General features: G+C 42.3%; 1 protein-coding gene across 1 annotated transcript in view; it reads left to right on the top strand.

Moving 5' to 3' along the window:
* LONRF2 (LON peptidase N-terminal domain and ring finger 2) overlaps window positions 1-17,858 on the top strand; it is a 38,520-nt gene extending 20,662 nt beyond the window's left edge. Inside the window, exons 3-12 of the mRNA XM_082220084.1 lie at window positions 20-142; window positions 1,045-1,206; window positions 1,733-1,955; window positions 4,220-4,319; window positions 5,752-5,866; window positions 7,448-7,569; window positions 7,905-8,063; window positions 8,732-8,894; window positions 12,295-12,444; window positions 14,502-17,858. Coding sequence (XP_082076210.1) covers window positions 20-142; window positions 1,045-1,206; window positions 1,733-1,955; window positions 4,220-4,319; window positions 5,752-5,866; window positions 7,448-7,569; window positions 7,905-8,063; window positions 8,732-8,894; window positions 12,295-12,444; window positions 14,502-14,660 — 1,476 coding nt within the window. The 3' untranslated portion in view covers window positions 14,661-17,858. The remainder of the gene's footprint in view (window positions 1-19; window positions 143-1,044; window positions 1,207-1,732; window positions 1,956-4,219; window positions 4,320-5,751; window positions 5,867-7,447; window positions 7,570-7,904; window positions 8,064-8,731; window positions 8,895-12,294; window positions 12,445-14,501) is intronic.
* The last annotated feature ends 3,135 nt before the right edge of the window (window positions 17,859-20,993 follow it).

The following is a 20,993-nucleotide window of genomic DNA, read 5'->3' as shown; positions in this document are numbered from 1 at the left end:
GTGTGTTATATTCACACAGGGTCATTATGTGAAAGCACAAGCTCTTTCTGGATTAGGAAGGATTGAAGAAGCATTGAAGGAATTTCTTTATTGTGTTGCCTTAAATCCTGAATGGAGCTCAATGAAAATGGAAGCTCAGAAGGTAGGATAACTGTACCAACTTTGCATGTGGTCAGTGCAGGGAATAATATATGCGCATGTGCGTTTCGTTTTGTGTTTTGCTAAAGGCTTCTGATGCACAGTTCTGCTGTTAACAGTGAGACTGTGTGTTAGTCATGGATGTGGTTCTCACTGCCATGTTAATCAGCTCATGATAATTAGCAGAGGGGTTTATAGCTTGAGTGGCTTGATCATTCCAATGAAACAATAGCCACTGTTGCTTGTGGATTTGCCTGCTGGTTAAAATAATCACGAAGACTATGGTTTGCAGCTAATAGCCTTTGAAACCATATCTAACCTGTGGATGCCCTCCAACTAGCTTACCAACCAGTGAAGGTCTCACATACGCCACTACAGCTGCAGCTTTGCAGCTGATCTCTATAGCCCCCCCCCCAATAATCTATAGTTCCTTCATTTCTAGTGTATTATACTGTTCTGCCAAAGACCTCTAATCATTAACTTTACCAGATAAAACTATGTGCAGCCTGATTAGCACAGGCATTGGGCACAGCACCAGCACTGCTAACCAGAAGCTATTTGCAAGCTGGGTTTCTTACCCAGGAGATTCCAACTAAACATCAGGAAAAACTTTCTGACAGTAAGAGCTGTTCGACAATGGAACCGTCTCCCTCGGAAGGTTGTGCACTCTCCTTCCTTGGAGGTTTTTAAAGCAGAGTTTGGATGGCCATCTCTCAGGGATGCTTTAACTGAGATTCCTGCATTGCAGAGGATTGGGGTTCCTTCCAGCTCTACAAATTCTGTGATTCTATTAAAGTCCTGAGAATAGGGTGAGATTGTTTCAGCCCCAAGACCTCTCCAACCCGAGTAACTGCAAGAGCATTTCAAAACTTGTTTCTTTTTCTCTCTCCTTTTTTCTTCGTTTAGATAATGTGTGAGATGTTTTTCCCAGCATTTGAAAACGTGCACGATAATCTAACAACACCTTTTTGTAATCGGACCTCGTATACAAGGTTGAAACCTGTGTTTCTAAGTAGCATAAACACACAGTCTTCTGGAGAAGATGGGTCAACTGCAGAGACCTCAAAGGTAAGGCTTACAACACGTATGCTTCAAAAATAAAAAGTTGGGGATCAGAATATCACCTCCCTATCTGACTATTTACTGAGGTTTAGAATAGACCGGCAAAGTGATTACACCAGCACTTTGGAGCACAGTGTACAGAAGTTTCTCAGCTTTGGTCCTAGATCAGTAAAGTCAGTAACATGGCAGCTCACAAAGGAAGTGTTTTGCTTATGGAAAGAAAACAAAGTGAAAGAAATTGCCCACGAAAAGCTGAAACTGTAAAGTTTTGCAAATTTGAGGAGTCCCATTTAAAGCATACTGGGGAGACTTGCAGTATTGAGATACAAGCCAGAGCTTGTTTGTTCCAGTAATTATGCAAATAGAGCCCTGCATGAGCCACTGTTCCACTGACTTGGATAATTATCCACTTAGTCCATTTTTATGTAACTGGGGTAGGAGATGATTTATAAGCAGCAGTTGTAAAGGTCATGCAACAGCGGTCTGTGAAACTGTTCCTGAATTGAAGATGCTATTGTTGTATCTGTTTCAGGAGGCCACCTTGAAGCTAACTAAAAACCTGTCCCAAGAGACTGATGCATATCGAAGTACAGAGTCTTCTGTTTCTCATCATATACTGGACTTCTCTTTTGAAGACAACAAAAAAACTTTGGGAACGGTCCTCTCCAGTCTGCCTGGCGCAAGCTTAAAAAGAAAGTTTTCTAGTGATGGGGATTTACAGAGCTTGGGCGTCCCTATCAAAATTCCTAGAAAAGGTGTGTTTTTTGAATGAGGATCTCTCCTTTTCCTTGCTTTGTAAGGAAATTCACGCTACTCTGCTTCTGTGGTTGGTAGGTTATTTTTCATTAAGAGCACCTGGACAATTTCTGCCATGAGTAGTGTAAGTTAGAAAGTTAAAAGTTTGTAATATATACACTGTTTAATGTAATAAGAGAATGCTCTTGCTGTAGAAAAAGGGTCACTAACCATGTTTTGGGATCAGCGGGCAAGTTTTGAATTTTGAGGAAATGCTGTGGGCATCATTCACACCTGTGCCATGAAGATGTGGCACAATGGCACATAGCTGCTGTGGGGGTGTTGCATAATTAAAGAGAGTACAATAATTCGCTTCTCTGCCCCTTCCTGCCCCAGACAATTTCTGGAAGTCATCCATGTCCTACTGAGCCTGTTTCTGAAAATCTCACGATATTGATTTTTCTCTCGTGCGCACATGCAAGGATACTGTTGTTGTCAAATAAAAGGGAACATTCTCCAGAACCATAAGAAACGCGGCAGGCGGCCACAACACACACCCCTCTCTCATGCACATGTACACAGTTGCTGCCCACATATAGGTCATGGATACATGCCTCTCTGTTTCACACACACACACACACACACACACACATCTCTCACACACAACACGTGTTCATCTCTCCCTCTCTCACACTCAGATGTCTACAGGAATTTTTCTAAACTTAGGGTGTGGCTCAAAGCGAAACACTGAATAGGGGAGAGCTGGCTAATTTTTCACAGAAAAATGAGAACAGTGGTGTTGCTACACCTCATCTCATATATCAGGGTCTTAAAATAGTAGAAGGTGTTTGTTTTTTTAAATAATTTGGGGAATTGGGGCATTATCCACAGGCACCAGGTTGGCAGCGTCTGTGGGATGACATGATGTGTCACAGCAGGAATAGGCAAACTCGGCCCTCCAGCTGTTTTGGGACTACATTTCCCATCATCCCTGACCACTGGTCCTGTTAGCTAGGGATGTTGGGAGTTGTAGTCCCAAAACATCTGGAGGGCCGAGTTTGCCTATGCCTCTGTCACAGCTTTTGAATTTAATTTGATAAATTTGTAGGATTCTTTTTTTTAAAAAAAAAACTTTATTAGTTGAAATAGTATTTTACAGTGGTGCCTCGCAAGACGAAAATAATCCATTCCGCGAGTCTCTTCGTCTAGCGGTTTTTTCGTCTTGCGAAGCAACCCTATTAGCGGATTAGTGCTATTAGCGGTTTAGCGACTATTAAAGGCTTAACGGCTAAAAGGCTATTAGCGGCTTAGAAAAGGGGGGGAGCGAAAAAAATTGCAAGACTTGCAAGACGTTTTCGTCTTGCAAAGCAAGCCCATAGGGAAATTTGTCTTGCAAAGCGCATCGAAAAACGGAAAGCCCTTTCGTCTAGCGGGTTTTTCGTCTTGCGAGGCATTCATCTTGCGGGGCACCACTGTAATTCATTGTTCTTTCACCCTAAGGGCCCCAAGGGCAGCTGATAACAATTACAGCACAATGTTGAAAACAATTTTAAGACAAAGCCCAATCACATAAATAAGGTCGGTTGTAAAATTATGCATCTCGGAAGCCAGGGTAAAGAGTGTGTCATCGGCATTTGCTGAAATTTGTTTAAAGAAAATGCCAGATACAACTCCTTGGAGGGAGAGTTTCACTCCTAACCACCAAGGTCATATACAATAAACAATAAAGTGAGCAACATGTGAAATTTTACAGCCAGACCTGTGTTCCTTCTCTGGAGAGCAGTTTTGATGCAACTCCCAGTTTACAGTATTGTTCTTTTGCAGCAAAAACGACGAACTTGTGGCATATTAAAGATGAACACATTAGTTGTAACATAAGCTTTTATGGACTGGAATTTACTTCATCTGATTCAACAAGTTACCCAACTTCATTGGTTTTGTTCTGCAGCAGCTTTCATTTGCTTTTGATGTTTTTCAGTAATTTCAGATGTGAAAAATTAATTCATTATCTCTTCCTCTGGAGCTGGAGATAGCAATTCCAAATGATGTAAACACATGATTTTTCTGATAGGAAAATGGGTGCCTTACGCTCTTTACTTTAGCCTGCTCTTCTCTATAATACTCTAAATTCAGTACTCCAGCAAATCCTTTGTGAAATGTTGGTTTAGTTAGCGAAAAAGCTCTTAATGTAGGATGACCTTGAACAATTAAAATTAATAATAGGGCCGTTCAGTAAACCTTGCTGATTTTCAATGTGTGTGTGTTCTCTCTCTCTCTTTTTAAGATGGAGATGCTTCTTGCGAAAATCCCAACTCTCTTCCCTTAACAGCGATACCTGCAAGCCTTGTGGATGCATCTGATTTTGAGTGTTCCCTTTGCATGAGGTATTAGCAATAAAAGGACTAAATGTTGTTTGGAAAATATTGTGTGGCATTTTAAAGGCGGAGGAAAGAGGGAAAGATCCTGTCTTATGCACACTAAGCTATTTAATTCATAATCTATCAATCTATCTATCTACCCATGGAGGTGAGGAACCACTCATCAGCTGGAGGGCTGGATCTGAAAGTGGTCAACCCTCCACAGGCCGCATTGACAGGATGGCCGACTTGCCAGTCACCCGATGCCATAAAAACCCAGAGCTCCTGAGTGCATCCTATACGCACTGAAAGCTGCATGACGGTGTAAGGTGCCAAATTCAAGCAGTGCCAAAGATAAAGGATCCGTCTGGAGTGAGCTGCAGGTTCTCCTGTTGCGACAGGGGATTTACCTTTGGGTGCTGCTCGTATCTGGCACCTTGCCCTGCTGTGCTAATTTTGGCAGGGATCAGGTATGCTTGGAAGTGGCCCGGAACTCCTGAGTGTATTCAGTCCCTGCCGAAAGCAGCACAACAAGGTGCGGTGCCAAAGGAACGTCCTATGAAATCGGGCGACAGGCAGGTGGGTGAAGCTCGGCTGAAAGGGCCTTGCAGGCACCTCTTTCATGGGCACCATTATAAGTGAACAAGGGAGGTGTTCTTAGTGAGTTCTGGCACCTCTTTTTCTAGAAAAATAGCACTGGTCCTCCAGATGTTTTTTGACTCTCAGCTCCCCATCAGCCCTAGCCAGCCGTGCCAGTGGTCATGGCAGTTAGGTGTTGCAGTACAAAAACTTCAGGAGGGCATCACATTGATTTCCTGTGGAATATGTGCTCTATAGCTATGCTCAAACTCTTTTTTAAAAACCGAGCTCTCAGTCATATAGCTTACGAAATTACTTGCCTCGACAAAAGTTGTACAGTTGAATGTACCAGAGAGTGAGTTACTGCCACTGACATTTTGGGAGCAGCAGCATTCAAAATTCATCAGGCGCCAGGTGCGCTTTGCACCTGCCCATTGGCCACTTGCGACCAAGTGGAGATGCCCAGGTGCCAGGATGGCGCCTGACGTCTCCACCATTTGGAGGTGCATGCCTGGGGGGTCCTTGGATCTTGACTGTTTTCACACACTAACAACACATCCTGTAGAATTCTATCCATTATATTTTATCTGCAAAGTCAGAATAAATTTCAGGAACCCAAAAGTTGTATTGAAAAATACGACTTTTGAGCCCTCTGGCCCAAAATAGCAACTAGAATTTTTGTTTTGGCACCTGCAACCCTGGTTTAAGGAGCAATTTGGCGTCTACCTTATATATCTGAGTATCTTAACACTGGGGAGCTGTTATTTGTGCCTCATGAAATCACATATGCCTTTATTAATGCATGTGAAAAATATGGAGTTGTGCTTTGAACGGAAGTGTGGAGTAACCAGTTGTTTTTTCAATGCTCACGATCGTTCAGGTTATTCTACGAACCTGTTGCTACTCCCTGTGGACATACTTTCTGCCTCAAATGCCTTGAACGTTGCCTGGACCATAATCCATACTGTCCGCTTTGTAAGGAAAAGCTGTCTGAAGTAAGTATTCACTATCTCCCATGGGCTGCTTGAATGGAAGCCTCTTGGTTGGGTAATACTGTTAGCAAACCAGGGGTGGGGTGGGGTGGGGGGGTGGCTTGCAAAATAAAGAATTGGTGATGCAGAAGTAGGTGTGTTCCAGTGATAAAGGCCCTCAGGGTATGCAGGGAAACTTTTGGGTGTGGGTGAAATACCCTCCACTCAAAATTGCAGCAGGACACAAGGCTAGGCATGCTCAAGAGTTGCACAGCTCAGCTCAGTTTTATTTATATTTATTTAATATATTTATAGCCTTCTTTTTCTCCCAAGTTTGGGAATCAAGGTTGCTCGCAACGTTTTTAAAGCATCATTATAAAAGGCAAAGTAATGCGAAGAGTGTGGGACTCTTAAATCTCCGGGTGGTGGGTTTGAGCTCCATGTTTTGCAAGACATTCCTGCATTGTGCAACAGGTTGGACTAGATGATCCTTGAGGTCCCTTCCAACTCTATAAAGTTGTGTGGTTCTAAACAGTTGTGAATAGAAGTTAGGCTGAAAGGAAGCAAGGTGTTTTTTATGTGCTACCCTTCAGCCTAAGCTCCCAGAGCGGATTTGGAGGCCAAAGGAGATCGAGCTGCATGCTTTCCTCCCCAAAGTTATTGCAGGGTCCAGGAGGCTTTCCTCTTGGGGGAACAACGAGGTTTTTCATTTGGTATGAGGGCAAAAGGAATGGAGGAAGCTCATGTACACACTCTTTAGCCCAGACACTGCTGAAGGGATTGGGCTATTGGAGACTTGGATCCACACACCCAACTCAAGACAAGGTGTCAAATATTTCTGGAGCTGGCCTCATGAACACTGAGCCTGCAGGGACCTGCTACAGCCCTGCTATGTCTGAGCTGGACTCTTCCTGGCTCCAGCTGTTGCCCACAGAGCCAGGAAACACAGGGGAGGGATTAGTAGAGGAGCAAAACAACAACAACCCTCTTTTGGCAGGCTCCCTACCTGTTAATGTGAACCTCATTTTATAGCCGGGCATCTCAAAGAAGCCTCGCTAGCAAGATATGAATATACTGCATAGCAGTAGTTAAACATGAATTATTTCCTCCAAGGTCGTTTTTGACTACAAAAAAAGGAAAGTAATTGGAAATTTCTTTGCAGTATGGCTTTACGACAATAATAGAATGGGTCCTGTTCTTTCCTTCTTTTTACAACATCTTCTGCAGATACAGTAATGAGTGCCCCCCCCCCACTATTTTGCTATCCCAGGTATCTGTCCTGGCTGTTGAAAACCAAGGTTAACCCTTCACTGCACTATACAGGATTGTGCCATCTTTGTGTATTTTGCACACACCTTTTCTCCTCTTCAGACTTTAAGGCAAGGATGGCAGAGCCTGGGGCCTACAGATGATGTTGGAAGTCAGATTCCTGTCAGTATATCTTATGATAAGGAATTGTAGGAGTTGCCATCCAACAACATCTGCAGCCCCCCCCCCCAGTGCTTTTAAAGTATGGAACGTTTTGGCTAACCACACTAACTTCATCACTAGATTCTGCCCCTAAGCCAGCTTTGTTACTGAGTTCTTGAATGCTTTCATTTTTAGTTTTTGGCCGGCCGAACTTACAAGAAGACCATCCTTACTGAAGAATTAATAGTTCGCTACTTGCCAGAAGAGTTGTCTGAAAGGAAGAAAGTTTACGAAGAAGAAATGAAGGAATTGTCAAAGTAAGCACCCTTCCTATGAAAGAGAGGAGGGCAGGGGCGAAGGAAACAAGCCTGTTATGATGTGTGCCTTGCTCACGATTGTGCTGGGCTCATGATTTATTTCCTTCAAACGCACTACAAGCAGTAGGCCAAGAACAGACATGGCGTGCAGGCCTGCTCCAGTTGATTTCAAAACTGTGGATTAATGTTGCATGTGGGTGTGTCACTGATAGACGGAAGGCCTAGGAAATAGGGAATAATAATGTCAACACAGCCAAGCTTATTTCATGGCAGGTTTCAGAAAATAGCTTTTGGCTCCATGTGCTGATTTAATACGACTCTTCATTCTCTTACAGCCTGAATAAAGATGTCCCCATCTTTGTGTGCACCATGGCATTCCCTACCATTCCTTGCCCTCTTCACATCTTTGAACCCCGCTATCGGCTAATGATAAGAAGATGTATGGATACTGGCACCAAGCAGTTTGGCATGTGCTTAGCTGATGAACTGAAAGGGTAAGCAAAGGATTTGGAAGCAGACTTGAAAATACTAAATTCCCGAAAGAGGTGCTGGTATTACGGAGTGTGTGTGTCTGAACCCACCTGTGTGTCCAGCACTCAGGTGTATTCATACACACACTTTAAAGAACTATTAAGGATCCATGGCTAGAGTTACAATGTGTGTTCGTTATGAATATGTGTTTATCCTCAACTTGGTGCCGACAAGAAGTTCTCACCCAAAAGGAATAAAGAAAGATTGTTTTATTACATGTGTTGAAAGTGACTTGTGTGTATTACATGCTGACTCAGATGACAAAACGACAATTCAAGCGGCCGGCAAATCCTGCAGCACATACACACCTTGATCTAAAGAGAACTCCTAACTGTTCCCCGTCAATAATCTCATGGGGAGTTGCAAAATACTAACAAAATCCAGCCATCTGAACGTAGTCCGTGCATTCTTCTAACACCAATGTTGCAGCCTTTCATCAGTCACAGAATACCTAGTTCCACATGCGTTGCATCTCTCTGATCACGTATATGCACAATTTATGCAAGAACCTTTTACAGCTTGATTCTAGACATGCTTATGCACGGAATTGATGATTCCATATTGAATCAATGAGACACATTCCTTAAGTACTTAATACACAGGACTAATATGGCTCTCTTTGTCCCTTCAGGTTTGCTGATTACGGCTGCATGTTAGAGATCAGGGATGTGAAGTTTTTCCCTGACGGACGTTCAGTTGTTGACACAGTTGGTGTCCGGCGTTTCAGGGTCTTGAGCCATGGTCAGAGAGACGGGTATAATACTGCAAACATTGAATACATGGAAGATAAAAAGGTAACTTGTATAGTTTTGTGAGGCATTTTTCTACACTTGCCTTCCAAGTATGCATCCTTTTATGTACTTAACTGCAAAATAAATTATATTAGTTTTGGGTCCCGTCCTCCCATTAGGCAACCCTATCCAAACCTTTTAATACTAACCTCTCTTCATCCCTTGCCATTTTCTCCTCCTCTACCAACCATAGAACCTTCTTTCCCCAGTAGCTTAAGCCATTTCCTTCCTCTCACCTGCTCTGCATATTGGTCCACTAACATTAGGAAATTTAATATTTGATTACTTTGAATCGAAACACTATGCTCAACAAGTTTTGAAGAGACAGCATCATACCAAGCTTCACAATGACTGGAAGCATTTTCCTGGAGATGTTTATAACTTTATTTGTAGCATTCCTAGTTGTACATGTCTTGCACAGCCTGAAAAATATATTGAGTGAGAAAGCATGAGTTTATAGCAGCAGCAGTTTGGGGAAACAAGCAACATGAGAAATTGGAATTTCACTAAAATTGGTGGTTATAAGTGCTGCTAGGAGTATTTAGTGGACAAATGTAAGAACTGGCATATATAATCTGCCTGTAATTTGTATCATGCCTCTTAAATAGTGGTGCTCTGCTTTAGATTGATGATAAGGCATTAGAAAGCTCTATATCGGATCACGCATTGCTCACGCATGCTTTGGTCACTGGCGCTTAATCCTGTTAATTTCTGCGACTGGTTTCTCCAGCAGCGCAGCGTAAAGTTGTTCTCAGATGGAAGGAACAGATGAAAGCATAGAGAATAGGATATCATTCTGATCTTGAAGGTTAAAATAACTTGAGCTACTGTGTTGAGTTTTGGACAGAATACTAGAAATAGATCTTTTATTACATGCAGAGCAAGAGTTGGCAGCAGAAAAAAATCATTTGTTCAAATATACTCAAATTACAACTCGTCTCGTAAGGGTCTTTTACAAGTATATTTGCCTAATATCCACTCTGCAAAGAGACTTAACTCACATCCTCCACATCAGTCATGGACATCGGGGAGAATACAGATGACTGTTTAGCAAGTGGCTTCTCAAACAGCGTGCATATATATAATCATTCGCTGTTGATTGCCATCTTTCCATCCTTCAAAAGGAGGATTGAAAGCTTACCAGACCTGAGGCTACTAATCTGCAACACGATTGTGTAAATAATTGAAAGTACATACACACATTATTCACTGTATCAGAAGGACACTAACGCAGCACTAAACCATGAGAATACCAAGCTTTGGAAATGCTTGAGGTGACAAGGTGTTGGTCCCTCCCAGAATCTGGTAGAATTCCACTTTTTAGATCGCACGTTCCACTACCTCAAAATATGGCAGAACTTTCTTTTGTATCAAGGATGCCATTTTGATTCCCATGCAAATGTCTGGACAAAAGCTTCGCCATAAAACAGTGGCTCGAGAAGTTTCCACATGAAGCAAATGTGTGTAAAATTGTACGCTTGTGCTTCATGCACCTTGTTGAACTCTCTGCTCTTCACTTTCCATCCTTCCCCTAAGAAGGTTGTCCTTGTGGATGACTGTCCCTTTTAAATACAGTGAAATCCTCTTAAATGCAGAAGCCACATTGAGTCAAGGAGGTTTGATCTGCCTTAAGAATAGCACCCAAATGCATGAAGGCTATGGGAGAGCTCGCTGCTGTCAGACCCATTGCGCTGCTGGAAGCAGTCACTGAGTTTAAGACTCTATGAGGGGAGATAGCAAGTTAGGCCCTTCTGCTCAGTGGTAGAGATGGAAGTTTTGACTTTTTAGGTGGCTGCCACAAGTTTCCAGTACAAAGAAATTGCTTCCCCATGCTAGCAGGCCTTGGGGAATACAGTCATACCTCGTGTTGCATTAGGTTCATGTTGCGTCTTTTCGGCTTGTGAACTCAGCAAACCCAGAAGTATATACTTCTGGGTTTTGCCGCATGTGTATGCACAGAAGCGTTCTGCACGCTATGCTTCCCGAGCTTCCCCCGTCCCCAGCCCCCAGAACAGGCTGTTGCCCGCAAGCCTTGTGCGCCTGGGGGGAACTCCCCCCGGGCTCGCAAGGCTTGCGGACACCTGCACGAAGCACTGGGCGTCCTCCGTGCTTCGGGCTGCAGGCTGCCGCCCACAAGCCTTGTGAGCCCGCGGGAACTCCCGCCGGGCTCGCAAGGCTTGCGGTTAGCTTCCTGAAGCCTGGAGAGGGAGAGGGGTCGGTCCGCACCAACGCCTCTCACTCTCCAGGCTTCAGCGAAAGCCTGCATTCGCCGCATAGGACGCACACACATTTCCCCTTCATTTTTGGAGGGGAAAAAGTGCGTCCTATAGGGCGAAAAATACGGTATACCCTTAATGAAAAATCTACACACATCAATTAATATAAGGTGATCAATAATACACAGATAAAAACCAACATTTTAAAAACATGCATACATAATAGTGATCTGTGTCTGGATAGGTTTGCTGAATTAAAAGTTTTAGCTGGCTTCTCAAAAAGTATAGAAAGAGTTCCTGTCTAACGTTTAAAATATACATATATATTTGTAACCTATGTGTTAAATTGTTTTTAAAAACAATTTATATTGGTCTTTAAACAAATACAATTAGCATTAAACACTTATCCAGCGGTACATCTGATGGTGTTCACTTTATCCATTGTCTCTAGACATACATACATTTACACATTCAACATTCAGACGAAAAGTTCTCTAAAACAGTTAGTATAAAAAACCCCAAATGAGATGAACACCTTTACCACCCAAAGGATCTCTGTTTTGCTTTTGAAGGAGAAAGCTTGTGGCCCTTGTGATTGCAAAGCAAGTGTTGGTGGGTTTTTTACACAAACTTACTGCAGTTTCTGCCACACGCTTAGGGGACAGAATGGGTCTGAGTAGAGCTTTCAGGGAGTACACCTTCTCTAGGCTACACTGTCCTCTGTCCCAGTGCCCATTTTAGCGCAAAAATCAAGTTACTGTGCCCCAAGTCATTTTGAAAGTGGCTTAAATGTTTAGGCGGCACTTTAAGGCCTTAACCACACTTACCCTTTGCTCCGTTTTTTCCAGGCACAGGTCCACACTTTCCTGGTCTGTGTCCAAGTCCTCTTCCCCCCCACCCCGAGCTTTACCAGTTAAAACCCACTCTTTAAAGCTGAATTGGAGCAAATGGCTATTCAGATTTCCCCTGGGTTGCCTTTTGCTCCAATTCAGCTTTAAAGAGTGGGGTTTTGCAGAGGAAGTTCTGAAGCAAAAAAAAGGGGGGCACTCGGACACAGAGCTTTAAAGCACGGACCGTGCCCCGGAAAGTAAGTGTAGATAAACCCTAATTCATATTATCTGCCTTGTTTTTGTTACACTGCAAATGAGAGAAACGTGACTTTGAATCCCTTTTTGCACATTGTGTAGGTTGAAGGGGCAGAGTATGAAGAACTTGTCCGCCTTCATGATTCAGTCTATGATCAAGCTGTCGCCTGGTTTACTTCTCTTAAAGACAACATGAAAGCGCAAATTCTGAACCACTTTGGGTCCATGCCAGGGAAGGAGGCTGAGCCACAGGTAAGTGCTATACATACCTCAAGTCTCCATTTGAAGAGATGTTCGTGGGTCAGAACGTCTAAGAGCACGGAGTAGGGGTTTTCTTTCCATCGACTTTTGCAGGGGGGTGGACCATAAGTTCCCTTCACCCTTCCTCTGAAAGGGTGGGGAAATTCCTGGAGACCAATCCTGCAGACCAAAGCTTGCTGCTTGAAAGTGTGGAGCAGCAGGGCCCAGGAAATGTGCAGTATAGGGATAGGGTCCATGCAAGCCACATCCCTAGGCCCCAACAAAGGAGTACAAACCTAATAGGCATCCAGTGATGATACTGCAGTGTGAGTAGAACAAAATATGCCATTTTACACCGACACATACACACCTCGTCCCTAGAACAACAGCAGAATTCTCAGAGCTGAAATTTGTAAGAAGTTCAATTTACTAAATTGAGAAAGGGTCAAAGATAGGAGTGTGCAGAGTACGTTTTTCACCAGGGGCTAGGTATGCATTATATGCAAATGTGTATTAGAACCAACCCCCTTTCTTTAAAAAAGAACTTTGAGAAGAAGAAATTTGGAATGTAGAGACAGCAGGGGGATTGCTTAACCCCCACCGCCCACCCCTTGCCGCTGCCAAATTGCTCCCTGACTGTTTTTTCCCTCTACAAGGTTCCAGCACACATTTATGAGGCAATTATGATGAGAAAACCTGCTACTTCTCTCTGCTCCAAATACCTCCTGCCAAAACTGTTTTTCTGCCCCCCCCCCAAAAGATATATTAGAGGGGGAAGGGCTCTAATTCATGCTGTTGTTCAAGTTGGGGGAAGTGTTACAGGTAATCCACCGTTAGATTTTTCAAAAGAGAGAGAGAGTGAGAGACTGTCCTTCTGCCCTAAAAATACATATATTGGTAGCTAGTTGCTATACTAAACTGTGGTCTATGCTCACTTGCTTCTGGGAGTAAAACAACAACCACCACCTTAAAAAACATCTAGTTAAATTTCTGCCACCAATAAATCTTGCACGTTTGGATTACCACCCCAGGGAGAATCCATTAAGATGTTAAATCCTCATTTGTGTCATAATTACATTTGGACTTGCTCACATAGACTGATAACTCATTTTAACAGACAGACATTGGGGCAAATTTTGTACGGGCTTCAGTTTAGCTTTGTTTCCTTGGTCTTTTTTTGTGCATTAGCCTTTTCTGAGATTATAAACCAATCATTTTGTGCTAGTACAGGGTGAAAGTACAGTCTTATCAGTAACACGGGACTGTTCAATCGAAACAGTTACAGAGATCTTCCTTTGATGGTTGCACTTGAGAGACCACATAGTGAGTGGTTGGTGTGTGTGTGTGGAAAACACTCTCTGGAAATTTTAGAAAGGAGCAAATCTGCATGAATGATCAGTGTTGTTCCTAGTTCAGCTTTTAATACTCAAAACTGCTTAAAGCCAGAATGGAAAAAGCAATTCTCATTAAAGGAAAAATCTCCACCCATGTTATTCTTCCTATTTCATCAAAGATTGTGGGATGGCTTCAAGATGTCCATTCCTATAATGCCAACTGTATGATTTCACATGGGCTTACAAACTAAACATGGTAGTGAATGACTTAGATGTATATTCAATCTCTTTAAACGAATACACATTCTCTCTCTCTCTCTCTGTCTCTCTCTCTTTCTCTCTAGCTAGCATGATAAACATCAGTATTACAACAGACCAAAGGTTATTGTCATACTATAGCTTTGTTTGTTTCTATTCTGTGCCAATTATTTTTAGCCAGGTATAATTTTGTCTTAGACAGAGATCAAGCTAGAAATAGAAATAGTTTCAGAAAAGAGAGTGCTCTTTTGGTTTTGGGCCGACTCCCTGTTATAGTACTGTTTTCTCCAAAAGATGGGTTGGTGAGAGGAATAGAGGGTCTGTTCTCACTCTCGGTCGCCTGAGGATTTTGCAGAATGCGGTATTCCGGATCACCCTATAAATAGTAAGACATTTTAATGCAGAGGGTTGTTGTTTAGATTTTTCTATAAATATTAAGCACGTTAAAGATGTCTTGTTTTGTTGTTCCCTTTGCAGAGCAACCCAAGTGGTCCAGCTTGGTACTGGTGGCTGTTGGCAGTATTGCCACTGGAGAACAGGGCCCAATTGGCCATTCTTGCCATGACTTCGCTTAAAGATCGTCTGATTGCTATACGGCGCGTATTAATATTTGTGACACGCAAAAGACCTAGATGACACATCCTCATTTGTGAACAGACACTGAAAACAAATGGTTGTGAATACTCCTAAGTATTCTCAAGAGACCGCGCACTCTTCCCTTTCAGTGAAACTGATTTGCTCATCTAAGCACTCACAATTTTTTTATTTTTTGCACACACTCTGCCCAGTAGTTAACCAAGCATTCTGTGCCTCTTGTCCTGGAGAAATCTGAGCCTCTTAGAAGTTGCGCCGCAATCGCAGCCTAGCCGATCGCTGCAGGCAACAACTTGGAATCGCTACTTGCAACCAACTGTCCATTTTATCACGGGGGGGACAACTGAGTCACAAGCCCTGAGATGCCCCCAACGCCCCAAACAGCCATTTTGAATTCTACACAGCAGAACTCGGAACAAACAGTGGATTAGAAACTGAAAAGAAACGTTGAAAAAACAATTCTTAGAGGTTGACAGTTGAAGGGAAACCCCCCAAAATATCCTCCAGAGGAAGAATGCACAAGATAACAAGTGTTAAATGAACAGGGGGCAGTCTTTTCGTCTGTAGCATATTGACAAAATGATTGATCTGTGAAGCAAAATGTGTTTTCCTGGACGTTCGCCTTGCAAGACAGTGTTTGACCAAAAGAGTAGCTGGTGACAGCACTGCGGCTGATCAACCCTCCCTGTCTTTGTAACTTGCATGCTGTGTGTAATGGGAAATAGTGTTTCGATGTACGTATAGGATGGTCGGGTTCCCCTAAACCGCCCCCCCCACTTCCTACAAATAGAAAAAAAGAATAACCTCAGGTGACCCGCATTACATTATGGAAAAAAGTTACTTATGGATAGCCTGTTGTCAGTGGTTGTGACTTAGATATCGGTACGCATGGGGATCCTGCAGCCTCCCGTGCCGGATGGAATTCCCTGTGTGCACGGGATGCTTTTTTTTTGCTGCCATTGGAGCCACTTGAGCATGCTGAGCTTCATTGCTGGATCATGGCCAGCGTTTCTAGCATATGTACATATATACTTGGTTCAAGCAGTTCTGTGGTAATCTCTCAAAAGGCCGCTGAGATATAGAATTGCCATTTCAAATTACCCTTCCATGCTCATTCTGTAAGTATAACTCAGAACAGGTAAGATCCAGTTTCCACCTATATTTTCAACATCCATGCCAGCCTAACCTGTTATACTGGAACAATGTTTGTTAGCACATTTTTTTTTAACCAAAACGTTAATATTATTACTCGTTATGTACCGACCACTGTCTGTGCTTGGAGTCTTGGTCCTCAGTGACAACTTTGAGAGGAGGCACATACTGAAATCTGTAAAGGCAAATTTCAATGCAAGCTTAAACCAGGTGTTAACCTTCAATTAGTTGTTGGTTCTGTAAATATAGCTGTATTTTGATGTCTCAGTACGTATTGTTAATAATTTTCTTTTTTAATTATTATTTTTTTAAAAAAAGAGGTCTGTCAGCCTGTTGGAAAGAAATTTTAGCAGTGAACGTGAAGCTGCAAAAGCACTGTTGCAAACTGCTGAACTCTCCAAATTGTAGAAAACAATTGTGTTAACAGCTTGGGAGAAATAACACCGGTTCAAATCTCGGAATGCCGTGTGAATTGAAGACACAGGTTCACGTGCAAATAAGACAGGAAGGTGAAAATAGTGGCAATACCAAAATATTTCAGAAGTGCCTCCTCCTTAAATTACAAAGTGTGTTCTCTTTTGACGAAGGTGTGAACACTTGCATGTGAATTCAGGAAGCAATATCATCTAAAAGGTGATTGACTGCATTATCCGTACCGTAATTGTAGTCCGAGTGGTGTTAGATGATTGGCAGAAGTATCTAGTCAGAAGTTGCCAGTAGCAGTTGCCTAGGAACTGATCAACACACACCCTGAATGTACTGTAGTTGCCTCTACCTTGAATTCGCCTTTTGTAGTAAAGTAACGACCTGTGACTACACTTTTAATTGTAAACTGCATAACTTGCAACCAATGATCTAATAATCTCTACCATAGCCTTCCTGCAAGTTCTGCTACCTTCTACCAGAGCTGTGCTTGTATTTCCTTCAAGAGAGCTAGCGTTAAGCTAGAGAAAGGACCGTCTTGGTGAATTTTCCCTTTGATCTGCTCCCTGGGTGCTATCATACTCTCCGAAACACATCTGTCTTCCTGTAAACCCCCTGAACATTAGAAGCTTCCAAGGTATCTAGTAAAAAACAAAAACAAAAAATCCCTTCAAAATGTGCCCTCGTTAATTTTTGGCAGGGAACTTCGACAAACTTCATGATTTTTCACAGTACCTTTGTGCTTGCTTAAAAGCTGTTTCATATATTTCCCCTCCTTGTCTTGTTTTCTGTTAATAGCTGAAGTTACACGGCAGTTGAGCATAAACAGGAAACTTATTTTGTTCTGCTGATTTACTTTTTCAGCACTTTCCATGTTTAAATTCTGTTCTCTACAGCACCGCTGATATTCTTATTTGGTGTTTTGTTTTGGTTGGAGGACTTTTCTGGCAGAATTCAACATGGTACACTTAGCCCTTGAAATTAAAGGTCAGGTTGTCTGCTCTTTTAATAATCAACGTCTGTCAAGTGAGCAGACGCATTAATTGAAAAACATGACGAAAGCCAACATTTTAAAAATGTTTTTTTTTTTTTAGTTTCTCTTAGGCTGATTGGTCTGGCAGCCTAAGAGAAGTGGGGCTTAGGGTATCTATGGTCTGAAAAGCTTTGCGGAAAAATGTTCCAGACATGTTTATTGATTATGATAAGGAGAAGGCATTCCGTTTTCCCCTCTAAACAAACATGCAAAAACCTGTTTTCCATTATAAGCCTGCTGTGTAAGGCTTCCGTATGAAAAAAATAGATTTTGTAAGTAAAATTAAATCTTTTTTTAAAAAAATTCACGGATCATACCAGTTGTTTGCTTTTGTGGCCTTTTATCTACTGCTTTCGAAATCTCCTTTCTTCTTTTCAGTCACTGAGATTGCTTTGTGATTCCAGTGAGCTGATAATCAGCAGATTTCTGCTCCTTTGGCTTGTTGCTGTAGTTAATTTCAAAGAGAATCAATGGCAGAGGGTGTTCAGAAAGCTGTATGCGTAAGTCATGCAGTGTCATACATAGCTGAAGGCCTGGTGTTTGGTAGCGCCTTAATTTTGCAGCTCTGGAATGATTGTATCAACAAAGCACCCACAAAAACCAGATCCTGGAGCTTGTGACCAGTTTTTTTGTTTTTTTAAAAAAGAAAACGTATTTTATGTAGATAAAACTTGAAACAAAATCCTTATCTGTTTTGAAGCTAGTTGAAGAAATGTGTGTATGTCTACGTGTGTGTGAGTGTGGGTGTATGTGTATATATGTACAAATATAAATTATTAATCGCATTTTTGTACTTGGTTAAAAAGAAGATGAAAGACAGGTATGTGTTACAACTATGTTTGGCACTTCTTGTTATATGAAACAAAAGCCAAACCCCTTTTTTAAAATAAAAATAAGAAAAATTGCTGCAATGTTCATTTCATGTATATTTGGAATATTCATGGGGAAATGTATTTATGTGATATTTGGAATAAATAAATTCTGTTCAAAAGTGTCATCTGTCCTTTTGCTAATTTTTCATCAGGAGTCAACTGTTGTATTATATCCCTTATTGAGAGAACCAGTAGCTCAAGTTATACATTTCAGGAAATGCTAATAGGTGGTTTAGTGCTACACATGAGCTGCAGGGAGCCCAAGCAAAGCCTTGGGTTTGAATGCACACACTCTCTCCACCACCTCTGTGGCTGGGAGACACTTAGTTTTCACTTTTTAAAGAATCCTTTTGTTATGCGTGGCCCAGATTACAGTTTGAAACAAAATTATTAGTTTCTAAAAAAACCGCCATCTTCAAACCATGGGTTATGAAGCTGACATATTTAATTAACCAAAGTTTTGTTTCAGACCACTCTATATTTGGTTTGTGCATAACAAGAAGTCATTAAAGGCAGTTACGCATGTTCAATAACCTGCATGTTGTTTGAATTCTCCTGAAGCTTTTTGAGTATTTAGTGTTAATCCGCATTTGCAGATTAAAGTCTTCTCTAAGCGCTGACACATGTAGCTTATGTGTCACGTCACTGAAGTCCAGAACTTCTCCACATGACAACTTAACTGAGGAGGCCTAATAGTTCTGTAACTGTTCCTTGTACAGTGGTTTTGTAGCTTTACGGTTTCGACTCTTATGGGATGTTAATTACAGCTCTGCTCTTATAATCTTCTCCCCTTCCTTTTAAGCATCAAATACCAGTTTTCATCAAAAGCAACCTCCCCCCCAATGTCTCAACTGATTTCTGCTCACACAAACTAGCAGTAAAATCGCTGGATAACATTTCACCTACAACTGTTTTGCCTAACCAGGCTGATGCTTACCTGTTGCAACATCAGAAGACATCAACTGCAGGCAGGCAGAGACAAAGGTTGGAAATATTTGCCTATTTAATGCTTAACTTCCTGAAATTTGTGCATATACAAAACCGGCACATACACAAGTGCTTATCTAGTATTCTCGGAGCGAACCATTTGCAGGAACAATGAGGGGTGGAGGGTGGATGTTTTATACATGCAGTTTTGAGAAAATGCTCCTTTTTGTAGCATAAGCTTGTCCATGCTCTGACTCTTGGGTCAGAATTCCCATGGCTGCTGAATTCTTGGCATTTACAGCGGTGATTTATCCAACAGGTTCCTTCTCCTAATCTTCATCCTGTTTGTGTCTACTGAAAATGTGTGTATGTGCAATGTAAGAATGAAACCCATGGTTGGTTCAGAACTGAAATAATATGAGATGAGACCGAAACACAGAGTTTGTTCACATTGACCGCTTGGAGTGCAATGAAGGTTTGGGGAGGGGAAGTTGTGTGCATTTTACAGTTCTTCTCCCCAACCCTTAGATGTTCACTTCAGCATGGCTTAGATTCATTTCTGTTTCTGTACACACCAGGGGGCGTTGAAGGGCAAATATGTCTTTACCCTAGCAAACATGTTCACACCTTGGCTAGAAGCTAATTAGAAAAGGCTTAAGGACTCCAGTCAGTGTGAAGCTGGTTTGAGAAACACCACATCAAAAAGCCATACTTTGCAACAAAGTACAGGATACACCTGCGGTTTGGATAAAGTCATGTGAGCAAGGATTAAAAACTTAGCACTGGAAACTCGGCGAGCGCAAAATAATTAGGAGTGCTGTTCTTACTCTGTTCTGTGTAGTTTTTACTTCTGTTCCTTATCGCCGTTTTTGTTATGTGCCGGCATTTTCTATTTCTTTTGTAAAGAAGAAGAGGAGTTTGGATTTGATATCCCGCTTTATCACTACCCGAAGGAGTCTCAAAGCGGCTAACATTCTCCTTTCCCTTCCTCCCCCACAACAAACACTCTGTGAGGTGAGTGAGGCTGAGAGACTTCAAAGAAATATGACTAGCCCAAGGTCACCCAGCAGCTGCATGTGGAGGAGTGGAGACGCGAACCCGGTTCCCCAGATTACGAGACTACCGCTCTTAACCACTACACCACACTGGCGGAGTGTTCACACTCTGGGGACATTTTCTGCATCTTGAAAAAAGACAAAGCATACTCCCTGAGTTCTTTTTTAAAATGGCAACAAAGGACCAGCACAAAAGAATAGACCTCCCTTTGGAATCTGTTCCACATTGTTTCAGAATGACTTTGGATCTTCTATTTTGATAGTTTCAGATTAACTTTGGATCTCCTGCCACATGCATGCTTTGTTTTACTTTGCTATTCTGAGCTGGGATCTGATGAGTGATCATCTATTTAGAAAAATACAGATGATTCACACTATTGCAATGTCCCTGTGATGGCAATTGCCATGGAAAAGTAGAAAAGATGGTGTACCCCTCTTGAATGGGACCTGAGGTCCCCCACCTCTCAAGTGTCTCTGCACAACTGATACTAATGACCGTGCAACAGGGACTATTAGGTTCCATGCATACTGGGCTTCTAATTATCACACACTCAGCGCTGTCAATAGGTGCTGGGACGCATTTGCTACTTCCTTGTGGTGCGTCCACGGCAGGGGTAGGCAACCTAAGGCCTGTGGGCCGGATGCAGCCCAATCGCCTTCTCAATCTGGCCTGCGGATGGTCCAGGAATCAGTAGAATGAGTAGAATGTGTCCTTTTATTTAAAATGCATCTCTGGGTTATTTGTGGGGCATAGGAATTTGTTCATATATTTTTTTCAAAATATAGTCCAGCCCACCACCTGGTCTGAGGGACGGTGGACTGGCCCACGGCTGAAAAAGTTTGCTGACCCCTGGTCCACGGCATCTGAGCATCACGTGGTTGGGAGGCTGGGTGCGCGTACATACAGATAAAC

Source organism: Podarcis vaucheri, assembly GCF_965113315.1.
Source record: "Podarcis vaucheri genome assembly, chromosome: 4".
NCBI lineage: Eukaryota > Metazoa > Chordata > Lepidosauria > Squamata > Lacertidae > Podarcis > Podarcis vaucheri.
The sequence above is the reverse complement of the archived record's forward strand: the minus strand, read 5'-3'. Positions and strand labels throughout refer to the sequence as shown.